Raw genomic sequence first — 11,759 nt, 5'->3', positions numbered from 1 at the left:
TGCTACCTGTACAAGATCTAGTAAAGTATATATACAGTTTTGTAAACTAATAAAATTTGTTATTTGTAAACTTAAGTAGTGTTTTATCAATCTGTTTTATAATCCATGTACATCACAAGTGACTGGCTTTTCATATAAAACATAAGTTTCAAAACTAGGGATATAACATAAATTTATTCTGCATGCTTGAAAGATTACTATAGCTATGTGACTTTGAACAATACTGGATGACATAAATATCAAAATGGTTTACAAATTATGTAAGTACACTTAGTAGGCTATACTTCATTAGTTCCAGGTTTACAGTTGTGATATCGTGAGATGTTATATTGTTACTTTATTTTAGGCCTGTGTAAAGCGGTAAGTAATTCTTTATGTTATTGTCATTAAGTGGGTAATGAGTCGCAAAACAAATAATCCAAACATTTCAGAGGGGGTGTGTGCCTAAAGTGTCTTTGCCCCCGAGTGCTGAGAACCCTTGCTATGCCACTGGTACTGATCAGACCTGAGGAGACAGACCAATGTTCTGTCAAAACATGAAATATGTTCCACCAACAGTAAAACTTTTCCTTATACTTATAAATTGATGTTTGTCTACCTATTATTAGATTCATAAGATACCTAATTTTCATAGAACCCAGACAAGATTGTTTTTGTGTTAGAAGTTTTAAGTTATGCAATGTTTTGCTTGGTAATGTGATATATGATAATACTGTAGATTCTTACAGATTTTTGTTGAATTGGTTATTAGATGTGAAAGGTTATATTTTGATAAGTTATTTTACAATTTTATTTATCTGAGGACTAAAGGTAATCCAAATGAACCAGATTCTTATGTTCTTGACTTAAACCTAGCATATATTTTGGAAATGATACAACTTTCAATACTTGTAATAAGAATGTAAAAATCAGAAGAGACAGCAGACAAATTTTATTACAAAATGAACCTCCTCAACAAACCACATTTTCAAATGAACTGTTCCAAAAACTTATAATAAAATTCATTCTGCATGAGTAAAATCTTCGGTGGTTCACTAGTTTTTAGCTCATTTTAAACTTAGAAAGATAGTTTGCTGTAATTACTGAAGGTTACTTAACTGCTTGATTTCAAATACACTGTGGTGTCATAAGAGGTTAATTATTTTTCTGTCCACCAGAAAAGACTACAAAAAGAGCTTCTAGCTATTCAAAAAGAGCCACCACCAGGTGTCAGTGTTTGTCCAAATGATATAGGACCCAACTTAACACAGTAAGTAACTTCCTTTCATAACATTACTCTAGTGGTCTCTGTAAGGCTGCTAAGAAATATCTTGCCTGAATCAGTATTTGTCTAAGGGTAAACTCAAAGGTTCGAAAATAAAGATACCATTGAAAAATACTTCCTGTGGATGAATACAATAATGATATACTCAGATTAAACGTCCTTTGCGCTTGTTAAATCTAATGTTATGTTTTGTGGGTATGTGCTTGAATACATTTTCTAAGGTCATTGTACATTTACAATAGCTCTTATTATATTCTCTCTAGATGAGTACTGCCTGCCAATGGGAGCCTGTGGGATGAATGTTCAGTTTCATTATGTATATGTAGAAATTTCTTCTTTTAAAAAAAAAAGCACACATTAAAAATATTCTTATTAATATTATTTTTAACTTTGCAAAAAAAAAAGTGCAAGATAGCTAAAACATGACAATTAAAAGAGTGATCAAACATGCTTGCTTATCAACCATGGGGTCATTATAATGTTGTATTCAATCCCACTATTTTTTGGTAAAAGAGTAGCCCAAGTGTTGACAGTGGGTGCTTTTGAGTAGTTCCCTCTAGTTTATCACTGCTAAATTAGGGAATACTTGCACAGACACCCTTCGCATAGCTTTGTGTGATATTCAGAACAAATCAAACTATAAGAGTGATAACTCAAAAAAGTGGTTAAATATCAAAGTTCAGAAACATATGGCTGATGGAAGGCATTATATTTCTGGTGCTCAATACTGAACAAAGAAATTAGAAAGAGAGATAAATTCTGAAACAGTAGACTTACCTCTTTGTGCACAATAGCTATTCCTTGCACATTTGCCTTTGATATTTTGTACTTGCCACTAGCATTGAGCTATCTCCAACCTGTGTAACTGATTTATTATCCACAGTAGATTTCATGGAATGGAGGAAAGATACAGTCATCCAGACAAGACCCTCATATCAGAGGTTATCCATTAAGTTGGAGTTCATCAGCTTGGCACCACCCTACCCAATTACTAGTGACTTACTAGGAACTGCACACCCTGCAGCTATTCAGCCTCTCAGCACAAAGGTCACCCCAGGCTTGGGGATGTTTGCTCAGATTGTCTTCCATGTCCCTCAGGTGGGTACAAGTGCCATTTGACTCATAGCTGGGAGTTTTGAAATTGAGGATATCCTTCTTCTAAATCCTGTACCTGTTCTACCTATCTCTACAAGGAGATAGTTGCCCTGGATGTACCTGCGTCAGAGACACTTTGAGAAGGTAGGTAACAGGTCATGGAGAGGCTTTAACCTGACAGTGTTGACTTAAAGAATTAGGGACACCTTTGCTTAATGGCTATGTGGTCACTTCATGTAGTGTTTATGTGTCACATGACCGTGATGCATACACAATCCCACTCAACATTTAGGTAGTGAATGTTGATGTCTTGGAAATGGTGAACATTAGATCCACCATAAAGTGATGTGACAAAATGAGATACCTGAGCATCACTTTTGATAGGAGCCTAACCTTCAAGGATTATATAGGTGCAATAGTGAGCTGTACTAAGAACACACCCATTGTGGTTGTGAGATTCGTGCTAGGACTGCCTTTCATTGGGAAAAGATATGCAGTTGCCAAGGAAAAAACCTACTTAAGTGTGTCATTTGACAAGAACCTCCTCTTTAGGATGTCCTGAACAATAAGGTGGGGGAGGATATATGTGGAAATGAATAGGTACAGATCTGCAGTGAAATAACTCATATGCTAAAGTTGTGATCAATCTTGGATGAGAGTGCAAAGAATGGGCTGCTAGCTTCACTGATGCTGAGACCAGACAACTGATTGAGGAAAATTTAAAACTGCAAGACCCAGTGATTTAAACAAATGGATCTGTTACTAGAGGTGAGCATAGAGGATGGGCTATTTTGGTCAAGCAGTCTGGGTGTGTTATTGCTGAACAAAGTGGGGCATATAATGCCACAACATCAAACATGCAGATGGAGATCAAAGCTGCATCATCTTCCCTGAGATGGTTGAGGACCAACCTACTAGACATGTAGTAATTGTCACCAATCCAAGAAGTATGTTGAATAAAGTTGAGGCTGGATGGCTCCATGTGGAATGTCTGCAATCTCTGCAAAAGTTGCATGTGAAGAGCCTAGCATGGATATTTTCCCCTGGTCTTGCTGTGGTCCAAGGAAATGAAATAGCAGATAAACTGGTTGGTGACGCTCTCACTGGTGGCAAGTTGAAGCCAGACAAAACAGAGATCTTGAAGGCCCTATGGAAACTCTTTGATCAGAACTTCAGGGAGGTTTAAGAAGCAGCAATGGAAAGACTTGCTGAGCTTCAGTTCTCTAACCCAATGGCTACCAGGTACTTGTATTGTAAATACCTAACATCACTCACATCATATTTCATTTCAAAAATAAAACTAGTAGATGAAATTGTTTGAAATTTAACAAGAACTTTCCTAAAGTGTGTAGTTTCAGAAAAATAAATTATTTAGTTTTGATTTTTTTCCTACTATTTCTACTAAATATCTCTCTATCTTACAGTTTTCACATTTCATTTTCATAATCTTTAGAACCTCCTCAATGAATATCAAAGTTTTAATGGTAAATGTTTATATTTTATTTTCCATACCATATCACTAACTCTAGCTATTATCTTCAACATATAGTGCAATGAAATGTAAAATTAAGAAATGGAAATATGTACATATCTTTTAACTCTTTGTTGAATAATCTTAAAATATCTTCTTTGGGTCATATGCATAATTTCATGTTTTTACCTTTTCATTTAATTTATTTATAAATGTTATATTTTTTATTTACTGTTGATTATTTATGTCGACTCATGTCAGTGAGTGCCTGCGGGCGATATGATAGTATCATCAGCAGAGATACTTTAGTAATGTTAAGTCTCGTGGAGTGAGGCAAAGACTGTTATATTTAAAAAATTGTTAAACCTTTCAAATACGAATTTTTAAAACACAAGTTATACATAATTAACTAAAATATGAAAATAAAATCTAATTAAAATTTAAATGTCTATCAAACTAATATGTATAAGGTGAGAAAAACAAGTGGTAGCTGATGGTGAATGTTCAAACAATGGTAATTGCATTTGGTACGCTTCAGAACAAATAAACCTTGCTAGTATTATGCTAACCTTCAAAACTTGTAATTTAAAATCAGCTCTTTCTATTGGTTATAAGCACACCCTTTTCTTTAAGGTTTCTTTTGAAATAAAGGAATTAAGACTTAGATAATTTAAAACTTTAAACTATAATGTAAATTTTAGTGCTGATTTCATTGACAAACATTGATCATAAAATAGCTTAATTAAGTTTTAAATATAACTAAGTAAAATCTTGTGATGTGATCAGTAAAGATCACTGTAAGAAAGGAGTTATTTATTGTTTTCGTAGTTTCTTTTGAAATAAAGGAATACAAACTTTGAATTATACTGTACTTGATAATACTAATTTCATTAAAATACATTGCTAGTAAGTTGACTTAATTAAATTTTGTTTGTAACTCATTAACCCTTTTGTGACATGTGCAGAAAGGAGTTTAAATAATGCACCAGTAGTCAAAGGTCTAGAGGAGATGGAAAAAGTCCTGACTAAGAGATAGGGCAGTAGACATACGATCAATATGTCACAGGATGAATCAGCACTCTTACACTTTCATAGCTACTAAAAATGTGGACAGAGCACATGTGTAAATGTCCCAAATTCAGGGATGTCAGTCCTTCAACCATGTAACCAACTATCTTCCTCCTAAGACATAATGTGAACTGCACTGATGCATGATGTAATCATCATGTGACAGTAGCCCTCCACCAATAGGAGGGCAATGCATTCTCCATGTGTAGTAGATCCCCATAAGTACTGGCACTTGAAATTAACTTCATTCTTATCCCCAGCATTATTTTTAATGGACATGTTTCTTTAAGTTTAAATTTAATCAATTTCATGAGATTTTCACTGTCCCCTTTCACAGTGTTAACTTTTTTTGGTTTTGTTTTAGTTTGTTTTAACTTCAATTTGAAGCTACATTGCCACTAACTAACTAAAAAAAATGATCTCTAGAATATCTTCAATGACTGTAAATTATTGAGGGATGGTGATTACCTCCTCCTCCTCCTAAGATTCTGGCTTTATTGCTAACATTGCTCCTACTTTGTCCGAGGTCACTGGAGGCTCCTTGACTGTTGAAGACTTGACTGACACATTTCATTATGTTGTGGGTTCTTTGATGACTTCCTTGCCACTTCTCCCTGTTCCTGCATCTGAAGTACATTCTCTTTTTTTATGAACCCAACCATGAAGATGACTACATTGATCAACTTTTTTTACATCACAGATATGCAGTGCTCCTCTTCAAATCTCATTGTGGGTTTAACTTTATTGGTTTGTTTCTTTACTTTCCATTTCCTCTATGTCCTCTTATTCTTCCTGTTCCTCACTACATGACTTTCACACTGAGGATTATTTGCTGTTTCTTTCTCCTCCAGACTTGTGTGTCCATGTTGATATGTTCCTAGGTCAACTTCATACCCACCTTCAAATGCCTTGTAATTCTTGACTCCAGGATTCCTCCACAAGGCTTATGGTCATTCCTTTTTTTCTTCCTTGGAATCCCAATCCTTGAAGTCCCTTCTACCCACTTGGGAGACTGACCTCCTAACTCCATTAACACACACTAGTGCTCAATTTTTCCATCTTTACCCATCTCATTCATTACATATTCTTGGCCAGGATTTTGTCTTCTGCTTTGTCTCTGCTTTCTTGGTTCCTCTGCTGTTGGGACATGATGCCCTTCTCTCTACTGTTTTAAGTCCCCATTTTTACCTCTGTACCTCTGTCTGGGAGAGTTCCTAATACCTTGGAGACTCAGACCGATGCTCCCTAACACCAGTTCTTGCTTTCCTCTTTGGTTTCTCAACTCTCACAACTTCATGAGTACATTCCCATACTTTGACCCTGTGAACCCTCCAACTATCTCCCCTTCCCCTTTTCTCATCCCTCTACCTGTAATCTCTACTCCCACTTGTCAGGTTGGCCATTGCATGTTCCATCAATGACTCCTTCCCCTTTTTATCCAGTATTCAGCTCAGGCATTGCAGGGGCATGTCTATTTCTGTTTACAGACTTTTGAATCCCTTTTGTAGTTGAACAGTGAGTCACTCAGGTTCTTACACATGGCCTTTCTCTTCACTTTTTGTTTCTTCTTCCTTTGCCTTCTTTTCAGTCCTCAGCTTCTTCTACATCTCAAGGCTGTGGTATTGGATCTTTTGGACATGTGACGTATCTGGAGGGTTACTTACCCTTCTCCATAGTTTTGATTTTGTCATTTTTTGTTGTTCCCAAGGGACTGAGGATTGGTGTCCCAATATCAACTTTTGTCTCTTCTCTGGTGGATTCTTGGTTCAAGATAGAAATGTTTCTTCCTCTTCGTTGGTCCTTTTCCCCTAGACTATGAATGACCAAGATTAATATCTCTTGCTTCAACCTGTAGCATCTCTCTTACACCCAAGAGTGTTATTGCTTCTCGTCATATTTTGGATTTGTCCATTCCTTTGCTAGCCGGTCAGGTTTCTCTAACTGTAAAGCCCTTCTATTATTGTGTTTGTGTTGCCCTTCTACTCTCAGTCTATTAACAAAAGTGGGGTGTTTTTCACCATTAGTCTATCTGTCAATCTACCACCAGGCCATCCAATTATTGCCCACCTTTTTACCTGGATGTTTTGACCATGGATTGTTGATTTCTACCATCAGAGAATATTGAGCAGCCTTTCAACTATCTTTTGCTTTTTTCACTGTGTTATGTATTTTCTTCCCCTATTCTTTCCTTTTTGTTCTGGGCCTTCCAATCTCATCATCCTCTTACTCAATTTATTTTGCTTGACTGTTATCTTAATGTGATTTCACACTCTTACCTAGGCTCCAATTGAACCTTCAGTCACTTGCACTTTATACCATTTCTCTTTTGCAACTTATTTCCTCCTCCTCCTTATTATTGGTCATTTGCAGGTTCAATCTCTATGCATTGGATGCCTCCCCTACTTTGTTTCTCAGATCTTTCTTGATTTTATTCCGTGAACACTCCTTTCTTCCTAAAATTTGGGCTACTTGTGAAGGAGGTTATACTTTTTCTCCCATATCTCTTCTATCAACCTTGGCCCTCTATGATCATACTGATCCTGACTGCCTTTGGTATCCAGTTCAAATGGTCATGTGTTACTTATCACACACAACTCTATTTCAGGGTTCTTGCAATAATTTTTTCTTGTCATGAGATCCCTCTTCCATGGAACTGGAAATTAGGTTTCACAGTAACCCATTGCACTTTCTCTAGTAAAAGAACATTGTAGTGGTTTAGTCCGATCAGGTTCTGGCACATCTCTAGTGTCTCTCCAATGAGAATCCCCCACCCTACCCCTGCACAGGAGACCTTTGCCATTCCCAGTTCCTAGCTGCTGGGATTGTTGACTTGGAGAGTTCCTCACCAATTGTGTGATCCCTTCAGAAAGTGTCCAAGTGGGCAGCATAATGCAATGGGAATTAGGGTAAAGATGTCCATGTCAGGGTAGCACAAGTCACAACTATTATATATATATATATATATATATATATATAATGCCAATTACCAAGTGGATGGGGCAAAGTGTTCTCCTCTCATGATAGGAAGGGACTTAGTTCTGGTTTTTGTATGTAAGATGAGTAAACTATACAATAGAGTACATACCAACCATTACGGTCTGACCATTATCTTAGCTACAATACACCTGATGTCCAATTGACTTATTGTGTGCAAATGCATGGTTAGTCATGTCTTTTTCTACCCATCCTTACAACATTTGGGCTCATTTTGCCTCTCTCCTTTCATACTTCCATCTGGGTGAAGAGTAAATGTTGCATGAGGTGGATGCGGTACATTTGGGCTCATTTTGCCTTCCTCCTTTCATACTTCCATCTGGGTGAAGAGTAAATGTTGCATTAGTTGGATGCGGTTTCCCACAAGTGTTACCCCTCTGGTGATTCCCCATCACTGAGTGTCACACTCCATGGGCTTTCTCTATCAGTTGCTTTCACCAAAGGGAGCTTATCTAAGTTTTCATAATTGCACCTACTCCTCCACTACATCAGTGTGGGATTCTAGCTACTATGTGCAGAGAGAAGTCAATTGTTTCATAAGTTATGTTCCTTAACCCTCTCGCTATGGGTAGGTCAAAATGTGCATATCATGACTTTTTTGAGAGTTGCATTAAAAATTTATTTCAACTACTTTATTATCAAGCTTTACAAATAAACTTGGTATCAAAATAGTTAATAAATCAAATTTTAATATTATTTAAATTTTAAGTTCTTAATTTTATAAGAAAATATTTTCAAAAATTCTCAATCTACCTTAGTATGGAAATTGTCACATTTGTTCTCTAAGCCTTCTCCCTTCTTTAATTTCTTTACTACCCCTCTTTGACGGATGCAATTTAATTTAACTTACTCATTAAAATAAGTGGGAAAGGCTAATTTTTATAGCCTTTAATCTTATTTGTTTACTAATTCATACAGTAGAAAATCAGACCCACTTGTCACATCCTCTCTTTCATAAATTGCCAGTAATTCTCTCTGACAATTTATACTATATTATTTAGCACCAATAATAATCTACTGCACATGGAGGATACCACCCTCGTATTTGTGGAGGGCTATTGTCACATGTTGATTACATCATGTACTGTTGCAGTTCCATTATAACATATGTTTTAGGTGAGAGATAGCTTAAGACTAGTGGTGTGTACAAAATTTCAAAGGCAAATGTATGAAGAATGGTTACTGTGTGAAGAGATATATCTATCAGTACATTTTTAGGTTAAGAATATGTTAACTTTGGAAAATCAAAAGGATGCTCTTATCAAGTTTTTCAGTTTGACACTGTAAAAGAAAGAGATTATCATTAAAATGAACTAAGAAAATATTGAGGCTAAAACTCGTGAAAAGACATCAGTGCTTGTAACTTCCTACAACATCTTCCCATGATAAAGATAACTTGAAAGAGGAAAAACAGAAAAAAAGCAAACATTTTCCATTTGGGTGATCCAGTTTAATAGTCAAAAGTTTACTAAAAGATATCACAGTTGTTAGTTGAAATTGAACCAATTCAACTGCAGACATTTAACTTTCCCAAAAGTGATAAAGTAATGAAATTTACAGCAAATGACTTTTCAGTGGAAAAGCAATAAGAAGTCTTCCAGTATAATTAACCTTTCACTGTTGTCAAATGAAACAAAAGAGTTGGAAATTTTTCAGAATTTTTAGGTCATCAAGATGGTTAGTAGATTATTTGGAGGATTTCAACAGTGGAAAGAATTATTATATTGAATAAAACCAAAACAAACAATTGATTGACAAAATTTGGACCTGGATAAAAAAAGATGAAGCATTGGTAATCTATACTTGAAAGATTTGTTACCTTGTTAAGAGTTAAACAGAATCAAAATACTGTTCTTTATTGAAGTCATGTGAAACTTTTAGCTTTTCACAACCAAAAATAGATATTATTTGAATGTTTGATCATGATTGATACTCTCATAAAAGAATGTCTAGAAAGAAGTGCCACACAAGAAATTAGTAAGTGCTATCTCAGGAAGAGTCACACCCAAAATTAGTTGATTCAGTTGCTGTCCAAATTTGTGGTTCATGTGTTGACTATTACTAGAAATGCTAGGCATTACTTGATTGTGCTAACCTGTACTACAGAGTTTAAACATAAGCTACACAAGAGATGACAATGATAATTTGGCCTACCACAAGTACTTAGGCATTTGCAAGTTAAGATGGTGAAGTTAGATCATTGAGCATATTATTTACAAGTAGTGCAAATATGAAAGATGTTGTTATGAGCAAATTTAAGGAATTATTTACTGTTCATGGAAGTCTTTTTGCACCATGCAGCGTACATGCAGGATCTCATGTTGAATGATGCAGTGATGCTTTTTGACTGGATTCAAAGTATATACATTTACTTTTTTGCATGTACATTGGGAAGTATTACTGTGATATTTTGTATCTTAACTGAGAAGTAATTGAGTAACCATAATTTAAAAGTAGAATTAATGTTCATCATGCATTAGATACCAGCTATGAGAGCTCCAGGATTTTCTGGTATCCATTACAGAAGACAAAGCTCTCTTAATAGTCAGTAGAATAAAGTCATGTTTTTAAGAAAAAGCAATCATTGGTGAGATGCTAAGTTACATGCTTGTGATATTGATTGTGACATTTATTGAAATATTCAAGTACAATAAACAAACGATTTCCTTCATCAGTACAAGTTTGATGAAAGCTAGCTTTGCAAAAAGTGTTGGTGGGCAGGGAGATTTAGAATAAAAGAAAATTACTAAAAAGTTTTGTAAAAACAGTCTGTTTGTTTTAAAAAAAAAACAAATATCATATAAAAGCTCTGATGAATCTATTCTTTGTCTACAGAAAACCTTCAAGGTCAATTTACTATACAAAATTGTTGAGGCAGTCATTGAATCTGTGAAAGAGAGGCTTTATCAACTAAGTAAATCCAGCTCATTGATCAGTTTCCTGTATTGTATTGTTTACTTATCAAAAACAAGCTCAAAGGATTTACTGAAATGCTGTATGGATCTTTAAATCATCTATCACGTGGAAATGGATCTTGTTTTAACGCAGCAGAATTGAGGGATTAATTGCAGGTTTCTCATGGAGAGTGGCTAAAATTCCCACCCTGCCTCAAGAAATTTTGTGACCTTATTTTCAATTTTTCACATCTTATGCATTTTATACCTTAACAAAATATATACACACAAACAGACTACATTTGTGTTCAGTTTAATGTTTAAAGTGTTTGGAATGTGAACCAATCACATAATTTTTTAACAACTAAAAGTCTTCTTTCCAACATACATATTTATTAGCTGGAGATTAAACATCAGAAATCTAAGTCTTTGCAGAATTATGTCAGTTTGGACTTTCTTTAACAATTTAATTAGAAAATGGGCCAATTCAACACACCTTGTAAATGTGAAACTAAACTTCTATAAATCTGAATTTACTAAGTGTATCTTCTGATATGATATATAACCTTCACTTACTTCTAACCTTCATGATTTAGTGCTGGCCTCTATATGCAAATTTGTTTTTTGCTCATCACCAGCCTTGAGGCTTCCACCTAATCTCCCGTGTTTCCACGTGATATTGCTGCATTAATCTCTGCAAATGTACATTTGACAACTCTTCATCAATAGGAGTGTGACATCACCTCCTAGTGCAGCTAGCTCCCTCTATACTGATTGTTCAATCACCACTTCTCAATTTGGCACTTTCCTGTTAAGATGTATCTTTTTTTTTCACACGTGTGAAATTTCTCACCATCAACACTTGGTTGAATTATCTACAAAATCAAGTGTACTCACTCATGTACTAGCATAAGTAAAGCAGGCAGGAAATTCCTTCCTATCCTTCATGTCTGGTTTAAAACCAAGTGCTGCC

The 11,759-nt window shown here is 35.3% G+C and overlaps 1 protein-coding gene across 1 annotated transcript in view; it reads left to right on the top strand.

Annotated features, from left to right (window-relative positions):
- Positions 1 to 11,759, top strand: part of LOC106462144 (ubiquitin-conjugating enzyme E2 W-like) — a 44,194-nt gene that overhangs the window by 16,711 nt on the left and 15,724 nt on the right. Inside the window, exon 2 of the mRNA XM_013922038.2 lies at positions 1,158 to 1,249. Within this exon, the coding sequence (XP_013777492.1) occupies positions 1,158 to 1,249 (92 nt within the window). The remainder of the gene's footprint in view (positions 1 to 1,157; positions 1,250 to 11,759) is intronic.

This window comes from Limulus polyphemus, unplaced genomic scaffold, assembly GCF_000517525.1.
Source record: "Limulus polyphemus unplaced genomic scaffold, Limulus_polyphemus-2.1.2 Scaffold1102, whole genome shotgun sequence".
NCBI classification, from domain to species: domain Eukaryota; kingdom Metazoa; phylum Arthropoda; class Merostomata; order Xiphosura; family Limulidae; genus Limulus; species Limulus polyphemus.
This window is presented reverse-complemented; position numbering and strand designations above follow the sequence as displayed.